At 41.8% G+C, this 24,081-nt stretch overlaps 3 protein-coding genes across 4 annotated transcripts in view; all 3 read right to left on the bottom strand.

The window, feature by feature from the left end:
• Window positions 1-3,569: 3,569 nt before the first annotated feature.
• Window positions 3,570-7,406, bottom strand: LOC310727898 (uncharacterized protein). Of its 2 annotated transcripts, none has more exons than XM_083544864.1 (2): window positions 6,218-7,406; window positions 3,570-6,168 (listed from the first exon to the last, which is right to left on the bottom strand). In XM_083544864.1, exon 2 carries the CDS (start codon window positions 5,184-5,186, stop codon window positions 4,242-4,244), a length of 945 nt encoding a protein of 314 aa, XP_083400990.1. In that variant the 5' UTR covers window positions 5,187-6,168; window positions 6,218-7,406; the 3' UTR covers window positions 3,570-4,241. Both variants share the same exon structure in this region, with proteins under 2 accessions (XP_083400990.1, XP_083400991.1).
• The window catches only part of arhgef10 (Rho guanine nucleotide exchange factor (GEF) 10), a 103,535-nt gene continuing 86,255 nt past the window's right edge, over window positions 6,802-24,081 (bottom strand). The window contains exon 30 of the mRNA XM_083544544.1: window positions 6,802-6,811. The gene's annotated coding sequence lies outside the window, so the exon portion shown is untranslated. The remainder of the gene's footprint in view (window positions 6,812-24,081) is intronic.
• The window catches only part of kbtbd11 (kelch repeat and BTB (POZ) domain containing 11), an 8,417-nt gene continuing 3,630 nt past the window's right edge, over window positions 19,295-24,081 (bottom strand). Inside the window, exon 2 of the mRNA XM_083544664.1 lies at window positions 19,295-24,081. This exon is cut by the window's right edge and continues 839 nt beyond it. Within this exon, the coding sequence (XP_083400790.1) occupies window positions 22,590-24,081 (1,492 nt within the window). The 3' untranslated portion in view covers window positions 19,295-22,589.

The following is a 24,081-nucleotide window of genomic DNA, read 5'->3' as shown; positions in this document are numbered from 1 at the left end:
AGGCTCCTGATTACTGGTGTGAAAATTGGGGGCTCAAGCCACAACAAGCCCCATCACTGCTAAGCTTTGACCATTGGGCCAATATAGTTGCTGTTCCTGTTCCCTCATTTAAGCTTCTTAAGGTAGGCTCAGGGGTTAAGTCTCTTAGTTTCTGAACAGAACACTGTTGGTCATACTATGCATTTAGATTTGTTGTAAAATGGGCACATTAATTATTCATGGCAACGTCTTTTGTTTGTATAATGTATTTATTGGAATGTAGCTTTATAAATTGTTAATTTTTCTTTTGCAGGTTCTCCCATTTATTTTGTTTGTCTCTTTAAATGTGTGGTAGTTGCAATATGCGCCCTGTAAATTTTGCTTGTACAGCAACATCACCCCGACTTTTAATGAACTCCACTACACCCCCCGAAATCCTCCTTCACAAAAATAACTACACAGCGATTATGTAAATATTTTTAACTAATTGGCAAAATTGAAGATGTCAGGTACAATTTGATAAACAATATTTCTATATTAGGTCAGCAATTAGAATGTAATTCATTTCACTCATTTCCTCATAAGAATCATTGATTATATTCTACCAGATCCCCTACAAGTTTCTTCAAACAGCTACAATACCAAACACAATCAAACCTCTTCTAAAACTAAGCGCTTCTCGCATTAACTGTGGCTATGCGCATACTTTCAAACTAGAAGTTAACAAAGCTTTAATTAAAAAAGCCTTATCTTATTACTAAGAAAATAACTTCATCATTACTTTAGGCAGAAAAACTAGATTGGACTGCTGTAATGCCCTACTGTCTGGATGTTTTAGTTGGTGCATAACCTTACGAGAGGTTGAATATATAACCACATCACTCCTAACGGGTCTACACTGCATTGGCTCTCTGGCAAATATTGCATTGATTATTAAATACTGCTACTGAATGATTCATACTGAGTGCACTTTTGATCCAATACAATTTGACACACCTTCTTTGATTAAAAGGTGCAGGCTATTTGTTAGTACCTTAAATAGTGAAGGCTACAAAAGGAGAGCAGATAACTGGTGAGGAAACAAATGATAAACAGTGATCACAAAAAGTATTTGGACATTTCACTTTGTTAGAAAATGATGTAAAAACCAAGTGCAATTTTAGTGACATTTAAAAACTACAGTCGACAAATAGCAGTAAGGATTTCTTCATACGTGAACAATTTTAAACAGATCTAATTGAAAGGGAAGGGATGGAGAGCAACGTGGCAGAAAACCATTTATTAGCCTCTAACAGAAAGAAAGCAAGTTGCAAATGATGAAAAAAAAACGTTTTTAGAAAACCTGGCAAAGAATTCAAACTGCACGTTTTGCTTTTAATAAGAAAATGCCACTTAGATTTTAATATAAGAATGAACACACAAGAAACCGTTAAGGTTCTAATGGTAGGAGACTCTACCAACTACTATGTGTGTGAGTATTTGTATGTATTTTACAGGTAAATGTATAAACGACACATTGCTCAAACTCTTTTGTTTTTTAGGATAAAGAATAAACCTTTGAACACCAGCACAGATTTCTGCAAAAATATCGTCTTTTTAATGTTTCCATGAAGCTGTTTAATCAATGTTCCAATAACGATGTGATACCAGATCTAAACACTATCATCTAAAAATAAATTGATAGAGACCACCTACGTATTGTTTGTCGATAGATAGATAGATAGATAGATAGATAGATAGATAGATAGATAGATAGATAGATAGATAGATAGATAGATAGATAGATAGATAGATAGATAGATAGATAGATAGATAGATAGAAGGACAACTTTCTAAATGTCTTCAGTTTGTCTCTTTTGACATATTTTACTGAAGTCAAGTTAGGAAAGTGCCATTATGGTCATTTTAATCAAACACATCTGGTACAGTACCCAATGACAGGAAATAACATTCCTCCAGGACAAAGGTGCAACATAAGACAACCCAGAACTGCAAAAGACAACCTGGAACTGACTGACTCTGTAAATGTATACAGTATTTTAGAAAGCAACATTTTGTCCACAGGGTCTTTGGAAAGAGTGGAATGGTGATAATTTGTGAAAGCGTCTGTATGTGTTGGATGTTTTGGAGGGAAGAAACTGAAAAACAGGACATTAGGGTCCCAAATTCTTTGTTAACATTGTTTCCTTTTGCCAGACACAAGGGTGAAGAATGCCAAAGAATTCAATTCTCATAAAGAAGCTGTTACTACTCAGAAAAAGTTTCAGGCCCCTGATTGATTTATACCATCAGTAAAGGGCATTTTCTGCATTCTGACTGGCTGTTTAGACAGAAAATCAGGACACCCAACTTGGAAATTATAAATCCAAAATGCTTATACAAATGCCCCCAATCTTTTTTGGGTCTTTTGGTATTACAGAACTTAGATCAAATCAAGAGGCAAATGGATAATCTAATTGCATTAATGGTTCCTTCATATACCAATGAGCTCCTCTTCGTGAGCATTTCCCAGAGTCATGCTATAAAAAAAATGGCCTTAAAGTCATTTGTGTCACCAGGTCACCTTCTCAAGGTTCTACAGTGATAGCAGTGCCCTTCTCTTGTCATCTGTCAGTCCATCCCGAAGATTCAATTTATGTAAAGTTCTATGGAAAATAGGCAAAGACGTCATCAAACATATACATGACAAACAGCAACTGAGCAAAAGACTCAGAGTCAGATGCCTTTGAAGAAGAATCCGATTTAAATACCTGCAACAACTGTTTATTCCAGGTATGTTTTAAAACTCTTCTGGCAACACTTTATTTCATTCCTAGGCTTTATAAATGTCTATTTGACCATTTAATAATACATAGGATCATTTTGTATTGTTGCCGTTTTGATGTTACTTTGGCAGGTTGAGGAAGAAAAAACGATTGGTTACTTAACGTAATCCCGGGTTCTTTGATAACAGAGTGAGGTGTTTCACTATGGGAATCGCTTTGGGCGTGACCAACTACGGAAGCTCTTATGACACCACGTCTGTCTTGTCCGCCCCACCTTTATCTCTCAGGTCGACCCCATCTAACATCGTTGCAACGAGAAGTGCTGGTGAAACACCTCACTCTGTTATCAAAGAACCCGGGATTACGTTAAGTAACCCATCGTTCTTTTTCTAACTTCGCTCAGTGTTTCACTATGGGAGATATAGACCACTCCCGGATTGCACATGATCCCGCTACACCCAATCACATGGGCACAGGACGTCTGGCTCCCAGCACCGCATGTGCCAAGGATGACTCAGACACATCCAGTCTATAAAACCGCACAAAGGTGTGTGGCGTGGCCCAACCAGCCGCCGCACAAATTTCCTGAACAGAAACTCCCTTAAGCAGGGCCCATGAAGTCGCCATCCCTCTAGTCGAGTGGGCCCTCAGACCCGCAGGTGCTTGAGAACCACAGCATTCATACGCTAGAGATATAGCCTCTACAATCCAGTGGGACAGCCGTTGTCTCGACAATGGCTTCCCTTTGTGGGGGGGAAGCCCAAGATACAAACAGCTGGTCAGACTTTCTGAAATCCGCTGTTCTCCTGACGTATGTACGGAGAGCCCGCACTGGGCACAAGGAACTCAACCTCTCCTCCTCCTGAGTTGAGAACGGAGGAGGGTGAAAAGCCAAAAGTTCTGTAACGGGACATCTATAAGAAGAATCCACCACTTTAGGTACAAACGCCGGGTTAGGGCGAAAGGAAACTTTCGTGAGCCCAGGGGCAAACTGCAAACAGGATGGACTGACAGACAGGGCCTGCAGCTCGCTAACACGCTTTGCAGTCACTAGAGCCACAAGCAGTGCCGTCTTAGGAGAAAGAAATTTCAGCCCTATGCCATCCACCGGCTCAAAAGGGTGATGAGAAAGGGCCTCCAAAACCAAGGACAGATCCGACTGAGGCACTAGCCATCGAGACACCGGCCTCTTACGGCGTGCACCTTTCATAAACCGACTAATCAAAGGGTGCCGACCCGCAGGTTCGTTATTAAACCCGACATGACACGCAGAAATAGCCGCCAGATACACCTTTAAAGTAGAAAAAGCTTTCCCTTTATCCAGCAAATCCTGGAGAAAGCACAAAATGTCTCCCACAGAACACTGAAAGGAGACAATGCGACCACGGCCACACCATTCCTCAAAAACTTGCCACTTATTGTCATAAAGCGTGCGAGTAGACGAGGCCCTAGCACTCTGGATAGTGTGTATAACCGATTGTGGCAAACCTGCCACATTCAAGATCCACCTCTCACGGGCCAGGCCCATAGAGCTATCCTGTCCGGGTGCGGATGATAAATCTCCCCGCCCGCCTGGGACAAAAGGTCCCTCCGTGGAGGGAGCGGCCACGGCTGATCCGACAGCAGCTGAACTATTTCTGCGATCCAGTGTCTGGACGCCCAGCGTGGAGCTATCAAAATCAGTGACAAGCTGAGTTCTCTGACCCTGGCTAGAGTGGGGGAGATCAAGCTCAGCGGAGGGAACGCGTAGAGAAGAACGTTTGGCCATGGGTGGGCTAACGCATCCACACCCAACGGTGCATCTCTGTCCCTTAGAGAAAAGTACAGAGGACACTGAGCGTTTTCTCGCGAGGCGTAGAGATCTACGGCAGCCCCGCCGTATCTCTGCCATATCTGCTCCACCACCTGAGCGTGCAGTTTCCATTCCACGTACAGGGGGTTTCCCCTGGACAACAGATCTGCACCCTTGTTCCATATTCCTGGAACATGAGTCGCTCTGATGGATAAAAGCCTCGCGTCGCACCACATATCAGTTTCCTTGCCAACTGATGCAACTGGAGGGAGTGCACCCCCCCCTGTCGGTTGATGTATGCGACTACTGTGGAATTGTCCGTTTTCACCAACACATGTTGGCCCTTTATGAAAACCAGAAAATTTTTCAGAGCTAGAAACACCGCTAACAACACCAAGTAGTTTATATGACTCGGGATCAGCTGCGGAGGCCAAACGCCGTTTACAGCTCTGCCCATAAGGGTCGCGCCCCAGCCCGTCAAAGACACGTCCGTCGTCATAGTAACCCTCGACGACACCGCCCCCAAGGGAATCCCCGACCGAAGAGTCGTGGGGCATCCCCATCGGCGGAGCGCTAAGACGCACGCGTGCATTATCTTGACCGGCCGATTGAGATGACGTCGGGGACATAAGCGCAACCGTGCGACCCATCTCTGAAAATCTCTCATCATGAGAAGTCCCAGACGCACCACAGAAATCACTGAAGCCATTAAACCCAGCATTCCTAGGCACACCCGGAACGGGACATTCGTCCCTGCCCGAAAACAGGAGCGACACTGTATGAGAGATTCGATTCTTCTCTCCGTCAGCGTGACACGATAGGAGAGGGAATCTATACTGAGTCCCAGATATTCCGCGCGCTGCGCGGGACACAAGCGGCTCTTTTCCCTGTTTATTTTGAAACCCAAGCTGCAGAGATGCGTGACCACGCTCTCCGCATCTCTAATCGCTCGCTCTCTTGACGAGGAGCATATCAGATAATCGTCTATATAAGACAAAATCCGAATCCCGCTGTTTCTCAATGGCAAAAGAGCCGCCTCCACACACTTGCTGAAAGTTCTCGGAGCGAGAGACAGACCGAACGGAATGGTTTGAAATTCGTAGGCAGTGCCTCTGTGTGCAAACCTCAAATATTTTCTGTGTGACGGGTAAACGTCTATGTGAAAATACGCGTCCGATAGATCGGTCGTCACAAACCAATTGTTTGGACGGATCGCCCGACAGAGCGCTTTGTGTGTCAACATTCTGAATGAATATTTTCTCAGGTGCTTGTTTAACACACGCAAGTCCAAGATCGGACGAAGAGATGTGCTTCCCCTCTTCGGCATCACAAAGTATCGGGAGTAAAAACCCTGATGGCTTTCTGCCTCCGGAACAACTCTGACTGCCTTTTTCCTCAAAAGAGAGTCGATTTCGGCCGTCAGGACGAGAGCCGACTCTCCTCGAGCCACCGAGACCAACACACCGTTGAATCTGGGTGGTTTCATAGCGAATCCCCGTGAAATCGTGTTTAAAACCCACGGGTGCGCCGCGCATGCGCGCCAATTGACGAGGTGCGCAGAAAGGGAGCCCCCGCGTACACAACACTGGTCGCGTGTTGATGACGTCACAACCGTCGCCGCGCAGGGCTACGCTGGCAGAGCGAGTGCGCCCTCCAGCGGCGAAACTGGGGGGGGGTTCACGCTGAACTTTCGGGATTCTTGTGCACAATCGCCCTCGGCTGATCACCTGGATGCGAAAATGTCACATTTATTTTGTTTTTTGTGTCTGAACACATCGCCCTCAGCCCGTGGCTTGGATGCGATTGTGAAAGTTTTATCAATCGTCCGAACTGACATGCGAGTGAACACATGTCATGAGTGCTTGGTGACACTGAACATTTTCCCACATTCCTCGAACCCGAGGAGAAACTAGGGATGAGGCCCCTACAGAACTCAGAACCGGGCCGTGTTCTCTTCTCCTTTTCTTCGCCGGCGGAGAAAGGAGGATCGGAGAACATTCGCGTGTTAGGTAGCACGCTTCTTCTTCCGCTCCTCAGGGTGGGCCGGACGGTTTCTCGCCGCCACGGCCGCAAATGAATGCTTTCCCCACGGTCCTGAGCCGTCCGATCTCGGACGTTGGCCAGCTTGCTGTCCGCCGGGAGCCGATCTCGCACTTCTCGCGCTCATCGGTTTCCCTCTCGCAGCCGCGGCTGTGGCAAAACCCTGTCGCGCTTGCTGAGGGGGCGGGTTCTGAGACAGCTTACGAGGCAAACAGAGGTTGAATGCTTCATCCTCCTGTTTCCTGAGAGTGCTGGTTTCTCTCATCTTTTCCAGAGCTGGACCGAACAGACCTTTAGCGGGGTCGTAGGCAGCGTCCACGACTTCCGCTTTTTTTGTGTCACCCAAGCCTGACAGGTTAAGCCACAACGCTCTCTCACCTGACACAGCCAAGCCCATCACGCGGCCGCAGCCCTGAACCGCGCCTCGTGAAGAGCGCAGGATTAGGTCGTTCACCACACAGATCTCGTCCCAAAGTACCGGGTTAGGTACTCCCGTGTCGAGCTGTCGTCCCATCTCCTCCAAAATCTCCGCCTGGTACGTGGACAGCAACGTCACCGCGTTTAGCGAGCACACTGACTGCGCTGCGTATTTATACATCCTCTGATGGATCGACGCCGTCAATCTCTCGATTTTTCCAGGCAGCGCAATTTGAGAGGAGGCAGAGATAGAACGCCGATTCGGATGGAGGTGATAAGCCACCGAAGGCTCCACAGCTGGGGGTCCGGCCAACCCCAGCTCCTCCATCCCTTGAATCTCCAGCTTGGAGCACCCTTTTGCTGGAAGCTTGCTCTTGAAGGGGCTAGACCAGTAACGGGCCATTTCCTTCATGCAAGCCGACACGCGCTCTGGGGCCTCGACTGTTGGGCCGGGAAGGGACCACTGTCGTCCTCATCCTCGTCCTCCATGTCCAAGTCAAGGAGGTCTGAGTTCGCATCCGCGTCCTCGTCGCACGGTCGTTCCTCATCCTCCGCGAGGAGGTCGCCGAACAGAGGCGGCATGACCGGCGATTCGGCCTCCATCAGGTCCGCCCAGCTCGTGGTAGCTCGCGGCTGATGTTCAACGGCCGTAGACCTTGCGGCGGCGCCAGACAGGCACGGGTCCTGTTGGTTAGCCACCGCTACTCTCAGCCGTCTCTCCAAATGTTTCACCGGCAATGACGCGCAGTGAGCGCATGCTTGCGGGTCTGCGAGCGACGTTTGAGCGTGCTTCGGGCCCATGCACGTGATGCACATCGGGTGAGGATCCCTGCCCGAGATAGTTGCTCCACATGATGATGGACACGGGCGGGATGCAGCCTCCCTGATCCTCGACTCATTCCCTTTGGTGGGGGGGATGACCGTCGACATGGCTGAGTACGGAGAATATTAGACTCGTCACAACACGTTAGTCTGCCGATGTTCGCAGGGTAGTTAGCCCTTCGAAGGCTTCGCCTTGACGCGCTAAGCCTGTAATAGCTTGACGCTACTACGTCCCTACCGTGTAACTAAATACCCAGCAGGTCGGAATAGGAATAGCTCGCCTCGACGCGGACGCTATTCCGTGATGATACTCAGCACGATCCCGTATGACTGATCTTGCGTTCGGTGGCGGAATCCAATGACGGCCCGCACGATGAACAGTTGAGCGAAAACAGCCGAGAACTGGATGTGCTGAGAGAGCTTAGTGTAGTCCCTCACGGGAAGAAAGCGCAAATGATGTTAGATGGGGTCGACCTGAGAGATAAAGGTCGACCTGTCTGTCAAGACAGACGTGGTGTCATAAGAGCTTCCGTAGTTGGTCACGCCCAAAGCGATTCCCATAGTGAAACACCGAGCGAAGTTAGAAAAAGAACATCTATAGCATAAATGTTGGAACAAGAACCAATAAGTTAACTGATCGACAATTTAATATCATGCACTTCGCTGGGGAGCTTTTTCTTTGCTCACTTTGTCCTCTAGCATGCTTATGAAGACCTAATTCTAAATCTTTCTAAGAGTTTCCATTGCTTAAAAAAAAGTTAGAATGAAAGAAAATACAATAAATAAAACATGACAATACACTAGAAAGTGATCACAATAAACTCACTTATTTCCCTTTGCGTTGCCTTTGTAGTACAAAAGCAAATTAAAACAAAATTCTCTTTTTTTTATTATAAAAATGGTAAAAAAAAGTTACTTTTATAAAAGTACACACACTTGCTAGTATATTCAGTAGTACTACTAAATGAACGGATTTTACTACTACCAATTATAATAAGAATATTAATTCACTGTTAAATAAAATAAAAAAACGATATAATCTAAAATAAATATGTTTAACATATAAAAACAATCCACATATTAAATGATAAAGTACCTTCATTAATGTATGCCAATTACAGCGGGTCATTTACCATTTAAGGTTCTTTTTCCATGCAATTGTAAATACTAACAATATCAACTAACTCTGTACAGTAGGTGATGCTTGATCTTGTAGTTTGGCATGTTGTGTATAATATGAAACAATGAAATAATTAAATAATCCTAGATATAGTGTGGTTGTTGTCTGTAATTCAGTTCAGTGTTGATTTCTACAGCACTTTTCACATTGGACATTGTCTTAAATCAGCTTTACAGAATTATAGAACAAAAGTGTAAATATAATTCAATTATGTGTGATTTTGTAAGGGTTCTACAGCCAGACTTGGGCTCTGAAAGCATTGCCAGGTGGAATGTTTTACACTAAACCCTTTGTCATAATCAGAGATGGCAGAAGTCCACACATCCTTCACTTAAGTAGTACAGATACTCATTGTTTGAAAGACTCTGCTAAAAGTTCTGACTGCACTTTTTCAGCTAAAGTAAAGAAGTTTGGGCTCTGACATGAACTTAAGTAAGATGTAGTCACTATTACTACCTGTTTTAGTGTCACCCGTTAACTCAACTTAATCGCACATTTTTATCTGCTCTAAATGTACCTTAAATTAATACATTAAGTTTTTAATACTCTATTTAACATGAGCATGGACAAATATTGATGTATGTTTATTATTAGTGAAACCAAACCCAACATAGAGCATGAAGACAAAATATTCTTGTAAAAAAAAAAGAAAATGTAATTATGGTGTTTTAAATGATGTAAATTATCTGGACATCAAACGGAACTTTTGCTGTGTTTCCACACGGACGGTTAATGAGGTGATACAGGAGAAATTGTGCCACTTCTACATTTCATACGGATTATATAATCAGAGAATATTTGAATCCGATGTGAATGGATTTATTTAAGTATATAAGTAGACATTCTCTATACATATAATGTATACAGATTTCTATACATATATTTATTATGTCTGTGAAGCGAATATTCACTGACATTCAGGTTGTTTCATTTGTGTGTCTGTAAAAAGAAATGACAGAGATGGCATAGAGCGCCCCCTGTCTGTTTTCTTTATTTTTAAAAACCACAGCATTGTTTTGTTATTATATGTGTACAAATAAAAGTAGATGCTTTACAGATTCGAATAATGTATTGCTCTTATAAAAAATAAAAAAAAAACAGTAATTTAGGTTTGTTTAGTTGTTATGAGGAAAAAATGCCAAAAAGCCAAAAATCGTACGCTAATAAAATTGTGCCATTAAAATGAATTTGCCTTAAAGTGTTATTTTGACAGCCCTAATGAACATAATAATACAAAAACAATTTTCTAATGTTCTTATCTAATAAATGTATTCGAACTGAACATCCACCATATAGAACACATGCAGAGAAAAGATGATGATGATCATGTGATCAGGAATGTCTCTGTTCTCAGTCATGTTTCCATCACTAACTCCCTCTGTCTCATCCACAATAACCCCAAACTTCTTACTGTCTTCTGCCTGCTCATTGTGCGCTTCAGAAACTAGTCTACGTCTGTGGTGTGAGAGAGACAGGAAATGATCAGTTGTAGATTGAAAAGGCCACGTAATGAAAAGAAAAGGGGTTGATGGGCTGAAAAACGGCACAATGAGAAGAAAAATATTGACATTTTATTAAATAGATTAAAATGAGTGAAAGTAAAAAGTTGTCCAAAAAAATACAATTCTACATAAATACAGTAACGAAATATTTGTACTTCATTAATTTCTAGATCTGATCATTTGCGCCATCTTTAAAAATAAGGAAAGAAATGCAAATGTGCAGCCCTGAAAAGTAGGTTTTCTTAATAAAATACAGAAGCGGCAAAAGTTCGCAGATTTGCCGGTACCCATTTCTGTTGACTATGTTGTTACTGGTTGTGAATATCACTGTGGTCACAGCTCAGATCAGGACAGAAAAGGAACTTTATTTACTTTCATTGCATTTCTTATTTCATAGAGAGTTATCCAACAACAGTCAGTGATGCAGCAGCACCTGTTCATACTTGTGTTCTTTACAGGTGAGAGAAAACTAACAAAATGACCTTTTTTTAGCCAAACGAGTCTTTAATGTGATTTAGAAGAACGAGTCATCTCAAAGAGTGATTCGCTCATTTACTACTGGTCGCTCATGAGCAAAGCATCACAAGATCTCCGTAGGTTATGTTCAGGAAAAATAATTAAGTAGTTCATCTCTCGACGTTGAGTTGTTCGTTCTTTTGTCACATGACTCCTATAGGGGGATCAAAACTGTGGAGCGATAAGTCCCTGGGGTTGGTGGGATCTGGAATGTTATGAATTCCGGCCTTATATTTGTTTTGATGGTAAAACCTTTGTATTATTTATATTGCTATTATACTTAAATGTGTTTTTAAGTAAAAAAAAAAATCAGAAAATTAAGGAAATTAGAAAATTCAACTTTGATTTCTTGAATTTTGTAAGTTTTATCTGTTTTGATTCTTACAGAAACAAAGACTGGCAGTGACAGATACATTTACAATGCAGATAAAAGAGAGTGGACTGATGCTCAGACTTACTGCAGACAGCATTACACAGACCTGGCCAGTGCAAAAGATGAGAACGAAAACGCTGTTATACAGAGTATAATACCTGGTGGCACTTGGTTTGGTCTGATGAAAGATGGCTGGCAGTGGGTCGACCAAACCAACTTCTCTTATGTCACCTGGATATCTGGAGAACCTGATAATTACTATTGGAATGAAAATTGTGGTTATTTAGAAATGGGTGAGGCTGGTGATTCACAGTGCTCTGATATCATGCCTTTCTTCTGTTACTCAGGTATGTTCCATCTCACATACATAACATTCAGTTAAACACCAACTACTTTTACAATTTAAGTGTAATTGTGTTTTACAACATTTCTACACCTCTGGTTTCCGCAAAGCTTCAAATATCAGCTTAACATCGTTGAGGAGTGGAATTTAATCGATGGCCAACAATGAATTTCAGTAACACGTATAAAAGTGGCCCAAATAAGAATTAAAGATGTCTGAATCAGCATGTTCAGACGAATGATAAAATGACCGAATCTGTTATTCTTTGCCTGCTGTCCAAACTTAGTATTTATAACCTGTATTTGTCCTGGTCATAGTAAACTACATAGAGTGCTTTAATACAGACTACAAAGCAAAATACATCTGGACATAAAATAAAAATAATAAATAAAAAAATTAAATAAAATTAATAGCTGGCAAAAAAAATGTTGTAGAGAAAAAATCAACAAGAACGAGCCACATTAGAGACATGTGGGAAGAAGGACAGTTCATTGTCCATAGTTACCCCAAGGTTACGAGCAGTGGCTGAAGGGGAGAGCAGAGAGTCATGAAGTGTTATTTTTAGATCTTGACCTGGAGACGAATCACCTGGGATGACCAGCAGTTCTGTTTTCCTGGGGTTGAGTTTTAGTTGGTAAACACTCATCCATGAGTCTGTCAAGCATGTCGAGATTCGAGCGGAAGCTGTGGTATCTGATGGAGGGAAAGAAAAGATTAGTTGAGTGTCATCTGCATAGCAGTGATAAGAAAACCCATGTGAGGATATGACTTCACCAATGGAGTGGCTATAGAGGGAGAAAAGGAGGGGACCAAGTACCGAGCCTTGTGGGACACCAGTGGTGAGTCTGCACGGGGCAGATGTGGAGCCCCTCCATGTTAACTGGTATGAGCGACCTTCCAGGTAGAAAGCAAACCATTCCCATGCTGTTCCGTGGGTTGTTCCTGAGCGTTGACAAAAGTGTCTTGTGGTTGACTGTGTCAAATGCTGCTGAAAGGTCCAAGAAGATAAGAACAGATAACACAGGAAGTAAAGGTCTGGCAGATTGTCTTAATCTTCTCATCATAAAAGGAGGCGAAGTCATTAGCAGTCAGGGAGGATAAAGCAGGTGCAGCAGGGGGGTTGAGTAGTGAAGAGAAGATGTTGTGGAGCTTACGAGGATCTTGTGCAGAGGCCTCAAGCTTTTCCTTGTGGAAGGCAGTTTTGGCAGAAGTCACCTCCAAAGAAAATTTGGTCTGGAGTGCGCGGTAAGATGCGAGGTCTACACCAAGTTGTGATTTTTTCCACTTCCTCTCTGCAGATCTGAGCTCTTGTCGATTGCTGCACAAAACTTCTGACAGCCACGGTGTGGGACAAGAAGTATTCTTGCGTTTTCTAGTCAAGGGGCAAAGGAGGTCCATGGTTGAGGAAAAAGATGAGAGGAAGGAGTCAGTAGCAACGTCCAAGGGTAGACAGGAAAAAAGAGTCAGGGTCAGGAAGAGATGAAAGAGTACAGGAAGCTACAGAGGAGAGAGAGATAGAGTGAAGGTTAGGACGGATAAGAGACATGCAAATTATTTTTAGGTTGAATAAGAAGAGTGATTAAAAAGGAAACCAGGTGATGATCAGAGATTGGAAGTGGAGTGGCAGTCATGTCTGTAGTTAGAGTAGGGCGGGTGAAAACCGGGTCCAGGACATTTCCTCCATTGTGTGTTGGAGAGCAGCTGTTAAATGTCTAGGAGAAGGTATTCAGAAAAGGCAAGAGGCAAGATGACTGAAGTTTGTTGGATGGGAGGTTGAAGTCACCAAGAACTGTCAGAGGGGTGCTGTCAGAGGGGAAAGTACTGAGGAGTGTGTCCATCTCTTCTAGGAAGTCTCCAAGGGGACCAGGTGGGTGGTAGATGACAATAATGAAAAGGTTGATTGGAAAGGTAACTGAAACTGCATGGAATTCTAAAGAAGACATTTTTAGACGAGACAAAGGGAGAGGTGTGACACACCATCTCCGTGATAAAAGTAGACCTGTACCACCACCTCTACCGGTTTCTCTTGGTGAGTGAGAGAAAGCATAGGCAGAAGACAGAGCAGCTGCTGTAGCAGTGTTCTGTGGGGATATCCAGATCTCAGTAAGTGCCAGAAAGTCGAAGGTGTAGTGGGAAGCCAAGGCTGTGATAAAGTCAGCTATCTTACAGCAGACTGGCAATTCCAGAGCCCACCTACCACCACTGTTTGAGATTGAGACAACAGGGGAGGGTAGATGGAGTTACTGGCAATGTGACATCTGTTCTGTGGATAAGAACGTCTGTGTCTGTAAGAGATGACTACAGAGATGGGTTTAGAGGTACATGATTGATCTCTCAATTTGAAATTAATGTATTTTAAGAAGAAAAACAATTAAGAAATTCTAAATAAACACTAACCGTTACTGGCTTTAGGGGGGCTACCTACAACCAAGCGAGGCACCTTCAATATAAGTGAGTAAGAAATCAGACACAACATCCCTATCTTTTTACAGAAATTACAATCTCTCACTATTTTCCACTATTATTTCCACTACTTTTCTATATTTCTCCTGGCATACTGTTCTTTCTGCTTTGTGTGGGTTTAATCTGGTTTATCTTCATTGGTAAACTTGATGATTATATTGTTTGGTTGAGTTCTTCCATATCTGAGGAACTTGAAAAAGTCATTTCTTGGTCCTTTATCACGGCTGATCCTTTTGATAACATTATGGTGCAAGTCCTTTCTGTGAACATCTCTAATTTGTTTTTACCACACTGTGGTCATCTACATCGACCTGCATAACATTATGAACACCAGTCTAATATTGTGTTCATCAACAGCATGAACTTCTTCAGCAGTTTGAGCTACAGGGCTCGTCTTTTGGATCGGACCACACGGACCAGCCTTCGCTCCCCACGTGCATCAATGAGCCTCGTCCCCCACGACCCTGTCACCAGTTCACCACTGTTCCTTCCTTGAAGCACTTTAGATGCTGACCACTGTAGACCAGGAACATCCCACAAGAGCTGCAGTTTTGAAAATGCTATGATTTAGTGTCTTGCAATGCCAATAAAAAAGAAAACCAAACACCAAAAACAGGAAAAACCAAAAACCACATCCATAAACCTCCTCCTTGGTCTTCCTCTTTTCCTCCCTCCTGGTGTCTCCATCCTCATCATTCTCCTACTGATATACCCCATGCCCCTACTCTGCACATGTCCAAACCATCTCAATCTCACCTCCCTCACCTTGTCTCCAAAACGTCCTACATGCACTGTTCCTCTAATAAACTCATTTCTAATCCTGTCTATCCTCATCACTCTCAACGAACATCTCAACATCTTCAGCTCTGCTACCTCCAGCTCCACCTCCTGTCTTTTACATTTTAGTTGATGTTCTGAAATGTTCCTTGTTCATGTCCATGTTCATCATTGACACAAAAAAGTCAAACTGAAATAAAACGAAATTTGTTCACGTTTCCGTTTCTTTTTCATTCATATTTAAAAGGGAATCAAATGAAACTAAAACAAAAAAAAACTTTGCAGAACTTTGCAGGAGAAAATATTATATATTTATGCAGAAACGGGACTGAAAAATCCGGCCCGTGCAGGTCTCTACCTCGAGGATCTTGAACATATCCAGGAGCCCTTGGAAAGGCCAGCCAAACCCCAGCTTGAAGGTAGGGAATCCTGTAGAAGCTTGGAGCCTCTCTTTAATGACCTGACTCAGAAAACAGACATGACAAAGACAAAGACAAATTATACACATATACAGATAGGTAGGGAGATATGTTATATTTTGGATGTAATATGTAAAACACAAGAGTGCCCCCTAGGGAGTGGTTGAGCAACTGCATGTACAGGGCGATGACAGGATTATTAGTATTGTATCATTAAAAATCTAATATTCATACAAAAGAATATAAAAGCACAATGATTCTAATGCCGATATAGTTATTGTCTTGTGGAGTTTTTCGCTCCTACATCTCATATCATCTCAATATACATCCAGTGTCCAGTAAAGCTAAAAACAAAAAGGAAATTGTGCATGCAGTATGAATACAGTATTATATTATGTGTTCAATTAAAAGCTTTGTAGTGAGATTTTCTCCCAGCATGCTTTGTGAAAATGCATCCCATCCAACAGGTGGCACTATAGACTGGAATGTGAAAGGACCACTGGGACTGTGGCAAAGCAAACAAAACAGACATTGAGAATCCAGGGTAAGTAAGGGAATAGGAACGCCTGGTACCACAAACTGTTCATTCATAATCATTTACAATTGTGGCTTTAATAAACACAATACACTGCAAAAACACCTCATTTAGTCCGAGTTTTAATTTTAGCCATAAAAATCGAAATGTATCTTATTAAAAATAAAAAACTAAGCAATAGCAGATTGTGTACGATTATTGTGATTGTTTTAAGATTAATCTTTTTTTAATTATTATTACTTAGTAAAAGTTAAAGTTAGTCATTTGACCTGCAAATCATTTAAATCCTTTTTATTTTTTAAGACTTTATTTTTGCTCTAATAACTGGTTTTAAGGCTGCTTAGTAAAAAAAAAAAAAAAAAAAATCAATAATCACACTTTATTATTATTATTTATTCAAAACACTCGTTTCATAGGTTTCACGACCTAATCACAATAATACTTTTAAGTACAGGAAGTTGTTGTTGTGGTTTGTAGTTAAATTTCAGTTTCTCATGTTTAATATCTTTGTGTTCGATAAATGTTTTATGTTGCGATTTTAAAAGCATTTGAAAAAGCAGTAAATAACGATTTCGTTTTGTTGTTGCATCGTAACTGCCGTTTTACACGACTTCTTCATTTGAATGAATACTTGTTGACAATACGCATGTGTGCGTGATTTTAATAGCTTTTAATTCCAAATGCTTTGTCTGTTTTTAAGACGGAATATAGAATGATGACGATTTTTATATTAAAAGGAAATCTCCTGTTTAGTAGCTCTGGTTTTAAGATCTTTTCACACAGAAAACAAGCAAGTCTGAAGTTAATTAGACTGGAAAATCTGGAATAAGTGTTTTAATGGTTATTTTAAGACGTTTTGTTCTTTTTTGTTATATATTCTTATTTTAAAAAGTCTTCCAGTTGTAATGATGTTGACTTGTTTGCAATCTATATCTTCTTAAATCATGCATTTATTTTGTATAATTTGATGCTTATATTTTCCAGTGTTACAATAAAACAATACATTTGTACATTTGGATTTTACAGTACAAATCTCTGGCCTGATAGTTTTTCCTCATTGCTTATGCTTATGTGTAGTAAAATACATAAAGTCTGCAAAAATAACCACAATATAAGAAGACGATGTTCATCGTTTTTTGTGGTTTTGCTCCAAATGTTCTTTGAAGTGTGTAGGCCATAAACCCACAGCTGGTGTTCTTGAATCCTACTGGCTTCCTACACATGAATTATGAGCACAGATGAGTTCATGAGAAGTGGAGGAATATTAAAAAGACAAAGCAGAGCAAACTATTTAATTTCAGGCATCTTTGTTTAACCGCCAGAGAAAAGTAACTGCACATCGACAGTAAAGCTGGACTTTTTAGATCATTAGCACACAGTCAGGAGGTCATTCATTCGGCAGATTCGCTTTAGTTAGAGACCGAATTCCAGTCCAGACATACTGTTGAGCCAAATAATTGCTTTCTCTGGTGATTAATGTTAAACTAATGCACTAAAATAACCGAGTGGAATTTCGATGTCTGGTGTTAGCATCTTTAAATTTGCACAGGAACTTTGGGTAGGAAGTAATGGAATAAAAATACTCAATGTGCAAAGGTTGAGTCGACATCTGACCATTGTGCTTCATGAACATCCCATTGTACCTTTAGTAAAGCAGATCTTCATGGAGATGGAGGCTTTGTGCGGGTTCGAGTCTCCTAGTTGAAGCGAAGAGAAAATTTCATGCTACAGCATCCAAAGACTTCTGCAACCATGTGTCAAATGTGTGGTTACAGCGCGGGGAAGAACCACATATGTGCGCAATGGATTCCAATGAGTTGATGGGTTACAACAATCATGAAACTAATGTTTAATGAATGAATATTTGGTTGCACACAAAAGAGCCTGGATTCCAATGAAGGTTTCTTTGGGGAAGAAAGACACGGGTGTCCCAATACTTCTGGCCTAACAATATCTAAGCAATGCAAAACCCCCCCATTTGGAACAACCCTCTGAACAGTACCAGAGACATACTTTGAAAATGCAATTTTGAATGTTTTACTCGTATCATATCTGCATTTAATAATAAAGTTTGGATTTTAAAATGAATGTTGTTTTTTTTAGATATTAATAGAGGTCGAGGCACCGATAGTTGATCGCTGGAACTATCGCTATCGGCAAAAACCCATACCGATAGTTTTTCCGGCTTCCGGTCCGCTGCCGTTACGAGAGCGGCCTCTAGAGGCGAAATTACTGATTGTTTTTATGCGAGACTGCACGCTGCACGGAGAGCGCTATATTATATTTATTCATTATAATCGATTCATTCTATAATTCAATTTATTCATGAATATTTTCATATTTTTTTCCTTTAGCACATTTTCCTGATTTAGTAGTGTTTATTTAAATTTTTCTAATTAAGTTCACTATTTTACATGGAGTATGTTTGTTTTTTAATTTAGTAAAAAAAAAAATATTTTCTTTTTTTTTGGTTGATTAATCAGTTATCAGCAAGTGCGATCCAACCTAGATATCGGTAAAATCCACTATCGATCTCTAGTTATTAACACAACCCAAATATTTGTTAAATTCACCCAACAAAATTGTACATTCAAAATAACAAATGTTTTGATTTCAATCACAATGAATGAAAAAAAAAAAGTCATTCTGATGGTAAAATGCTCTTTTAATACGCTCTTGAAAAGGGATGCTAATCTGTCTGTATGGTGCAGAACAAAATATAAACAAATTAAGATTTTTCGATCCTACGATGACGAGTGCGATATGACAAAATGGTAAAAATATTTAAAATTTCACGCAACAGGCAGCAGCTCACGATGTAGGATACGTTGGACGCAGCTGGGACGAGCGAATCTCTCGCTCTGTGAGACGCCACACTCTCGCTAGTTTCTCAGTGTTTATTTTTTCATAAAATTTAGTTTCAAAAAGCAATTTTAGTGATAAAAACATGTCTTCCAAGCGCCTAGCATGTCTCTTGCTTGTTGTGGAAAAAAAAGAAGAGAAAGGCCATTAGATAAGAGCAGAATATGAAAATTAGTGCAGGAAAGTCTGTCACAGTCATAACACCATCTTCAACAATATTTTTGACTTATGATGAGCTCATCGTAACGTATCTCCATCGTAAGTAGAGGAATACCTGTACATTCAAAATCATTATTAAATCTCCACAGTAATACTGGTAGTCAATCCGGTTCATGTGGTTTTCTGTTACAGACTCACCCGCATTAATGAAAGAAAAAAAATTTGGCCCTCACAGGACAAAGGTTTGGGGACCCCTGTCCTAGCGGTTCTTTTCCTAATTAAAACCTCTGTCACACTTTTAGGGTCAATGAGTCGGTTATGATGTAGAACGAGGCAGATTTGCACGATACTTGATTGACTGATTGATTTATTAATAATAAGCATAATCACACATCAAGAGCATCAGGACAGTTAGTTATAAGGTTCTTATTTCAGCTTGAACTGATCACAACATGTGAAAAAGAATGCAGGATTACGGACCGAGCATCGAATTTGTCGCAAAAATTAGTATAGAATTACATGACAAATCATTTTCCAGTATAGAATTCATAAATTTCACAAAAATTGCAGCAGCAGATTGAAATTTAGATTAGTTTGCGTTCACTTTCTTGAATAGCAGCACACACACACACACACACACACACACACACACACACACACACACACACACACGTATCACCCGATTGACCCTGGCTTCTGATCGCAAACTGGAAAAAGTCATCGGGAAGTGTAATGTCTTGTGTATTGTAGCTTTAATGAATCCAATACCAACACGTGGTATTAAAGAAAGACTTTTTCTGTAGACAACTGAATTCTACATAATATCACCAAAGGTTTGTGGACACCTGAGCATTCGATTGGTATGTGCTTTTATTTAAACATCCCATTCCTCATTTCTTCCTTATTTGCTGGAATAAGCTCCTCTTCTAGGAAGATGTTGGAGTGTGCGTGTGGAGATTTGTGCTTATTCAGCCACAAGGGTGTTAGTAAGGTCAGGTGCTGATGTAGGTGAGAAGGTGAGGAGGTTCCTGGGGTGCATTTAGTGTTCACGTTCATCCTAATGGTGTTCGATAGGTTTGGAGCTCTATAGCAGGAGATCTTCCAGTCTTCCACCCATCTAAAGCAGATCTTTATGGAGTTGGCTTTGTGCACATGCTGGAAGTGGTGGGAAAATTATCGCATCCGAATTCAATTGTGTGCAATTTGGGGGAGGATCCACAATCGGCTGGAAAAGTCAGGTGTCCCAATACTTTTTTCCATATATTGTATGGCAAATTTCTCTCAAATATTAGGATTAAATCAGCAAACTTCAAAATCCTCTTTGGCAATGCTTCAGGTTCGTTATTATGTATTTCTACCTGGTGCAATTTGTTTAATTGATAGTGTAACTACTATTATTGTTTTTCTTTTGTATTTATATACTGTACAGCACAGATTTGTATTCTGGCTGTTATAGAGCTCTAGAGCCCTTTATCAAAAGAGTTTTCTGAACCATCATATCGCATTAGATCGGAATCCAGTAGATATTGTGTGTAAGGTGAGTTCCTGGAATAAATCTATTTGAGTTAAAAGGTTAGTCAAAACCAGGTAAATAACTTAACACTCAAGTAATAAATGTATTATAGCACTGATTGTGATTTCCACCACTGTAATGGACTTTTAAAAAATGTAGATCCCTAGAATCTGATTCCGAAATGATCTAACCCTTGTTGATAACCAGCTACACTATATGAATGAAGGTTTGTGGACACCTGACCATAGGATGTGTCTTTTTTTGAACACCCCATTCCACATTTCGTCCCCGTTTAGTCCCCAGAGGTCTAAAATTCCAAGGGTGTTCAATAGGTTTGAGGTCAGAAGATCTTCCACTCTAGCCCATGTGAAGCATATCTTCATGAAGCTGGCTTTGTGCAGGATGCATTGTCATGCTGGAACAGGTCTAGGTTTTGTTCAAGCGAAGGGAAAAAGTCCTGCAATTGAATCAAAGACGTGCTACACACTATATCCAGCTAATTGTGTGCCCTTGTGCAGAACAGTTTTGGGAAGAACCACATATGGCAGGAAAAGTGGGGTGTCTTAGTTATCATTCACTTAAATAGGAATACAGGTAGTCCCCGTTTTACGCTGGAGATGCGTTCTGATGACACCACTGTAACATAGAAATATACTAAGTGGAGACATGGCCGAGACTACCCAGGAGTCTAAGAGAATAGTGATCAGTATGGGGTAGTATTCTGCAATTGGTTAATAATTAGATAAATGACGGTACATGAACTAGCGAAACAGAGCAATTTACAGTACTATACAGTATATTTGTATGTGGCAGCAGGTGTGTGGACGAGCTCCGGTTTGTGAGTGGAGGGCGGAATATATGCTGCTACATTTGCGTGCTGCTTGAGACTTCAAATATTTGAACAATTTTGTCGGATCGCTATTGTCATAATAAAAATTGTCGGGGACCATCTGTATACCACCATTAAGAGATTTTTAGCAAATCGAATCGTTGGCTTGGTTCCCAGATCCTATTCTGCTTGTCAAGCTTTTGTCAGAATACAACAGAAAGCTAATTAATAGTTTGTACTTGCATACATTCAGACTTTCCCTCAAGTGGTATTTCTGCATTCTCGCTGAATGCTGCTGAAGTAAGAGAACAGTCAAGTGCTTTGTGCTATACGTTCCCGGAACCCTTTCCTCGTTCAATGGCTCGGTTTCAAGTCAACGTTTACGTTTCTTAAATATTTTACTTCTGAATCTTTTTAGACGTCTGTGCTATAGTCGCTTCTTCCGTATCGTTACAGTACATCGATCAGGGCGTGAGATTGACATTATAACATTATGACCGGTGAAGTGAATAACACTGATTATATGAACATCGAGTGAACATTTTGTCCTTTAAGTTGATAAAAAATGGGCAAGCGTGTTTTTTTTTAGCAAGTTCTACAAGGGCCACATTGTGATGCATTGTTCAGTATCTATTAAAAGTGCTCCAAGGAAGGAAGAGTGGTGAACCGGCGACAGGGTCGTGGGGGACGAGGCTCATTGATGCACGTGGGGAGCGAAGGCTGCTCCGTGTGGTCCGATCCAACAGAAGAGCTCCTGTAGCTCAAACTGCTGAAGAAGTTCATGCTGTTGATGATCGACGGATCAGAACTGTTTTAGCAGCAAAACGAGAACCAACACAATATTAGGCAGGTGGTCATATTGTTATGCCTGATCGGTGTACATCTAGTTCCAGTTGCATAAACGTAACTATACTTAGACTGCTTTATTGTATTATTTGCAGTGATATTTTTGCTTAGCCTTTTGTGCCAACACTGGTCCACACTGGTCTGATTTTTGCTGCAAGGAAATTACTGTCCAACCATCCAAGTACAAAAGTGCACAAAACAAATGCATCTAGGGTATATATATATATATATATATATATACACACACACACACACACACACACACACACACACACACTTATATACACATATATAAGTAATGCCACTGTGCCATGAAAGCAAATCAAAAAAGCTTTCTTTTTTACACTGCCCCATATATGTTCATCCACCATGCAAAGACGAACATTCCCGTTATGAGCGGTATAATTGGGCAAGACAAAAAGCTTTCTTTTTTCAGTTCACCGGTACACATTTCTGCTCACACATTTCGCTCACTCCTGTCCGGCAAGCTCAGAACAAACGGGAATAACACTCCTTTAGCCTCCATGGGAGCTTTCAGAGGTTCTTCTGCAAATCGAGCCCCTTCTTCCTCGATGATGAACTGCAGAGTCTGGGACTTGTTGACGCAGTAGATGCGGTTTTCGATCACAGCGCTCCTGAACGGTAGCGGACTCCCTTGCTGATAGGAAGCACAGTCTTGCCACATCTTGACTATGGTGTTGTACTTAAACACATTGATGCCTTGTTCGCGGTTGACGTCAAACCTGTAGATGAAGCTCTTCAGCGCAACCATGTCGGTGGATTTCTTTCGGCTGTTGTTGTACGGACATTCCTGCCACTCGTCCCTCTTGGGGTCATACTTCAAGAGGCGGTAGAATAGGGTCCCTCCTGAGACGTACAGCTCCCCGTTGCAGGTAGTGGCCTCATGGGCGACTGCAAATGCTCCTTTGGGCAGAGGAGCCACCGTGGTCCAACGGTCCATACGAGGGTCATACTTCTCCACTGTGAAGAGACATTCTCCACCAATGGCATACAAAAAGCCGTCCATAGACACCAATTTGAGTTGTGACCTCGCTTGGTTCATGGGTCGTATCTCGCTCCAGCGGCCTGTAACGGGGTTGTAGCAGAACACCTTGTCTGAGGCCTTTCCTTTCTCCCCGTATCCTTGGATGCCACCTGCGACGAACAGGTAGTTATACATGCAACAGATGCCACAGCCCTTGGTATTAATATCCTCTGGCATTATCGTCAAAGTGTGCCAATCCTTGGTACTCTCGTTGTAGTAATAGATCATGTGGTTGTCTTCGAACGAGGTGGCGGAGAGAGGGCTCTGCGGTCTGCTGTTGCCCCTGCTCGGGGGTCTGCTCCCCACTCGCTCAAAAACGTCATTAATCTCAGCCACCATCAGGCACTTGTGCCCCTCCATACGATTCCTCAAAACCAGGTCCCGCTCTGAGCCTGTGAGACGCCCGTAAACGGCGGGATCTCTCAGGACCTGCAGGAAGTTGTCACTTATGAAACGGTATGCTGTCTCCTTAAGTTCGCTCAGCCGCTGCTTTTTCGCGATGGTTAGAATCTCGTAGCAGTTCTGGGTTGTGAGCTGGCCAGACATGGCATCAATCGCGGCCTGCACCGCACAAGGAATCTGCAAGATCTTCGCACCGGTCACGACATCCACGATGTTATCCTTGTTCACATTCATCTTGGAAGTGTAAACGTAATCTATCAAGACCGACAACGTCTTGTAGCTCATGCCTTTGACTTTCAGGATGTCTCGAGAAAGCCTCGCTTTGAAATAGTCACTTTTTTCAGCTAGGACTGATTTGTGTACCTGGACCTTCTGCCTGCCTACTTCAATGACTAAATCAGGATTCTCTCTAACAGAGACGGAATTTCTTACCCCATTACCGCTGTGCTTTACGTCACATACTGACTCGGGTGTGAAGTGTTCATGTGGTGCTCCGTGTAAA

Source organism: Silurus aristotelis, assembly GCF_946808225.1.
Source record: "Silurus aristotelis genome assembly, chromosome: 6".
In the NCBI taxonomy this organism is placed as follows: Eukaryota; Metazoa; Chordata; class Actinopteri; order Siluriformes; family Siluridae; genus Silurus; species Silurus aristotelis.
Note: the sequence above shows the minus strand (reverse complement) of the source record. Positions and strands in the feature narration are given on the sequence as shown.

Excerpts from the sequence above, each read along its gene's own strand:
- LOC310727898 (XM_083544864.1), bottom strand. The coding sequence starts at position 5,186 with ATGGGTCGCACGGTTGCGCTTATGTCCCCGACGTCATCTCAATCGGCC.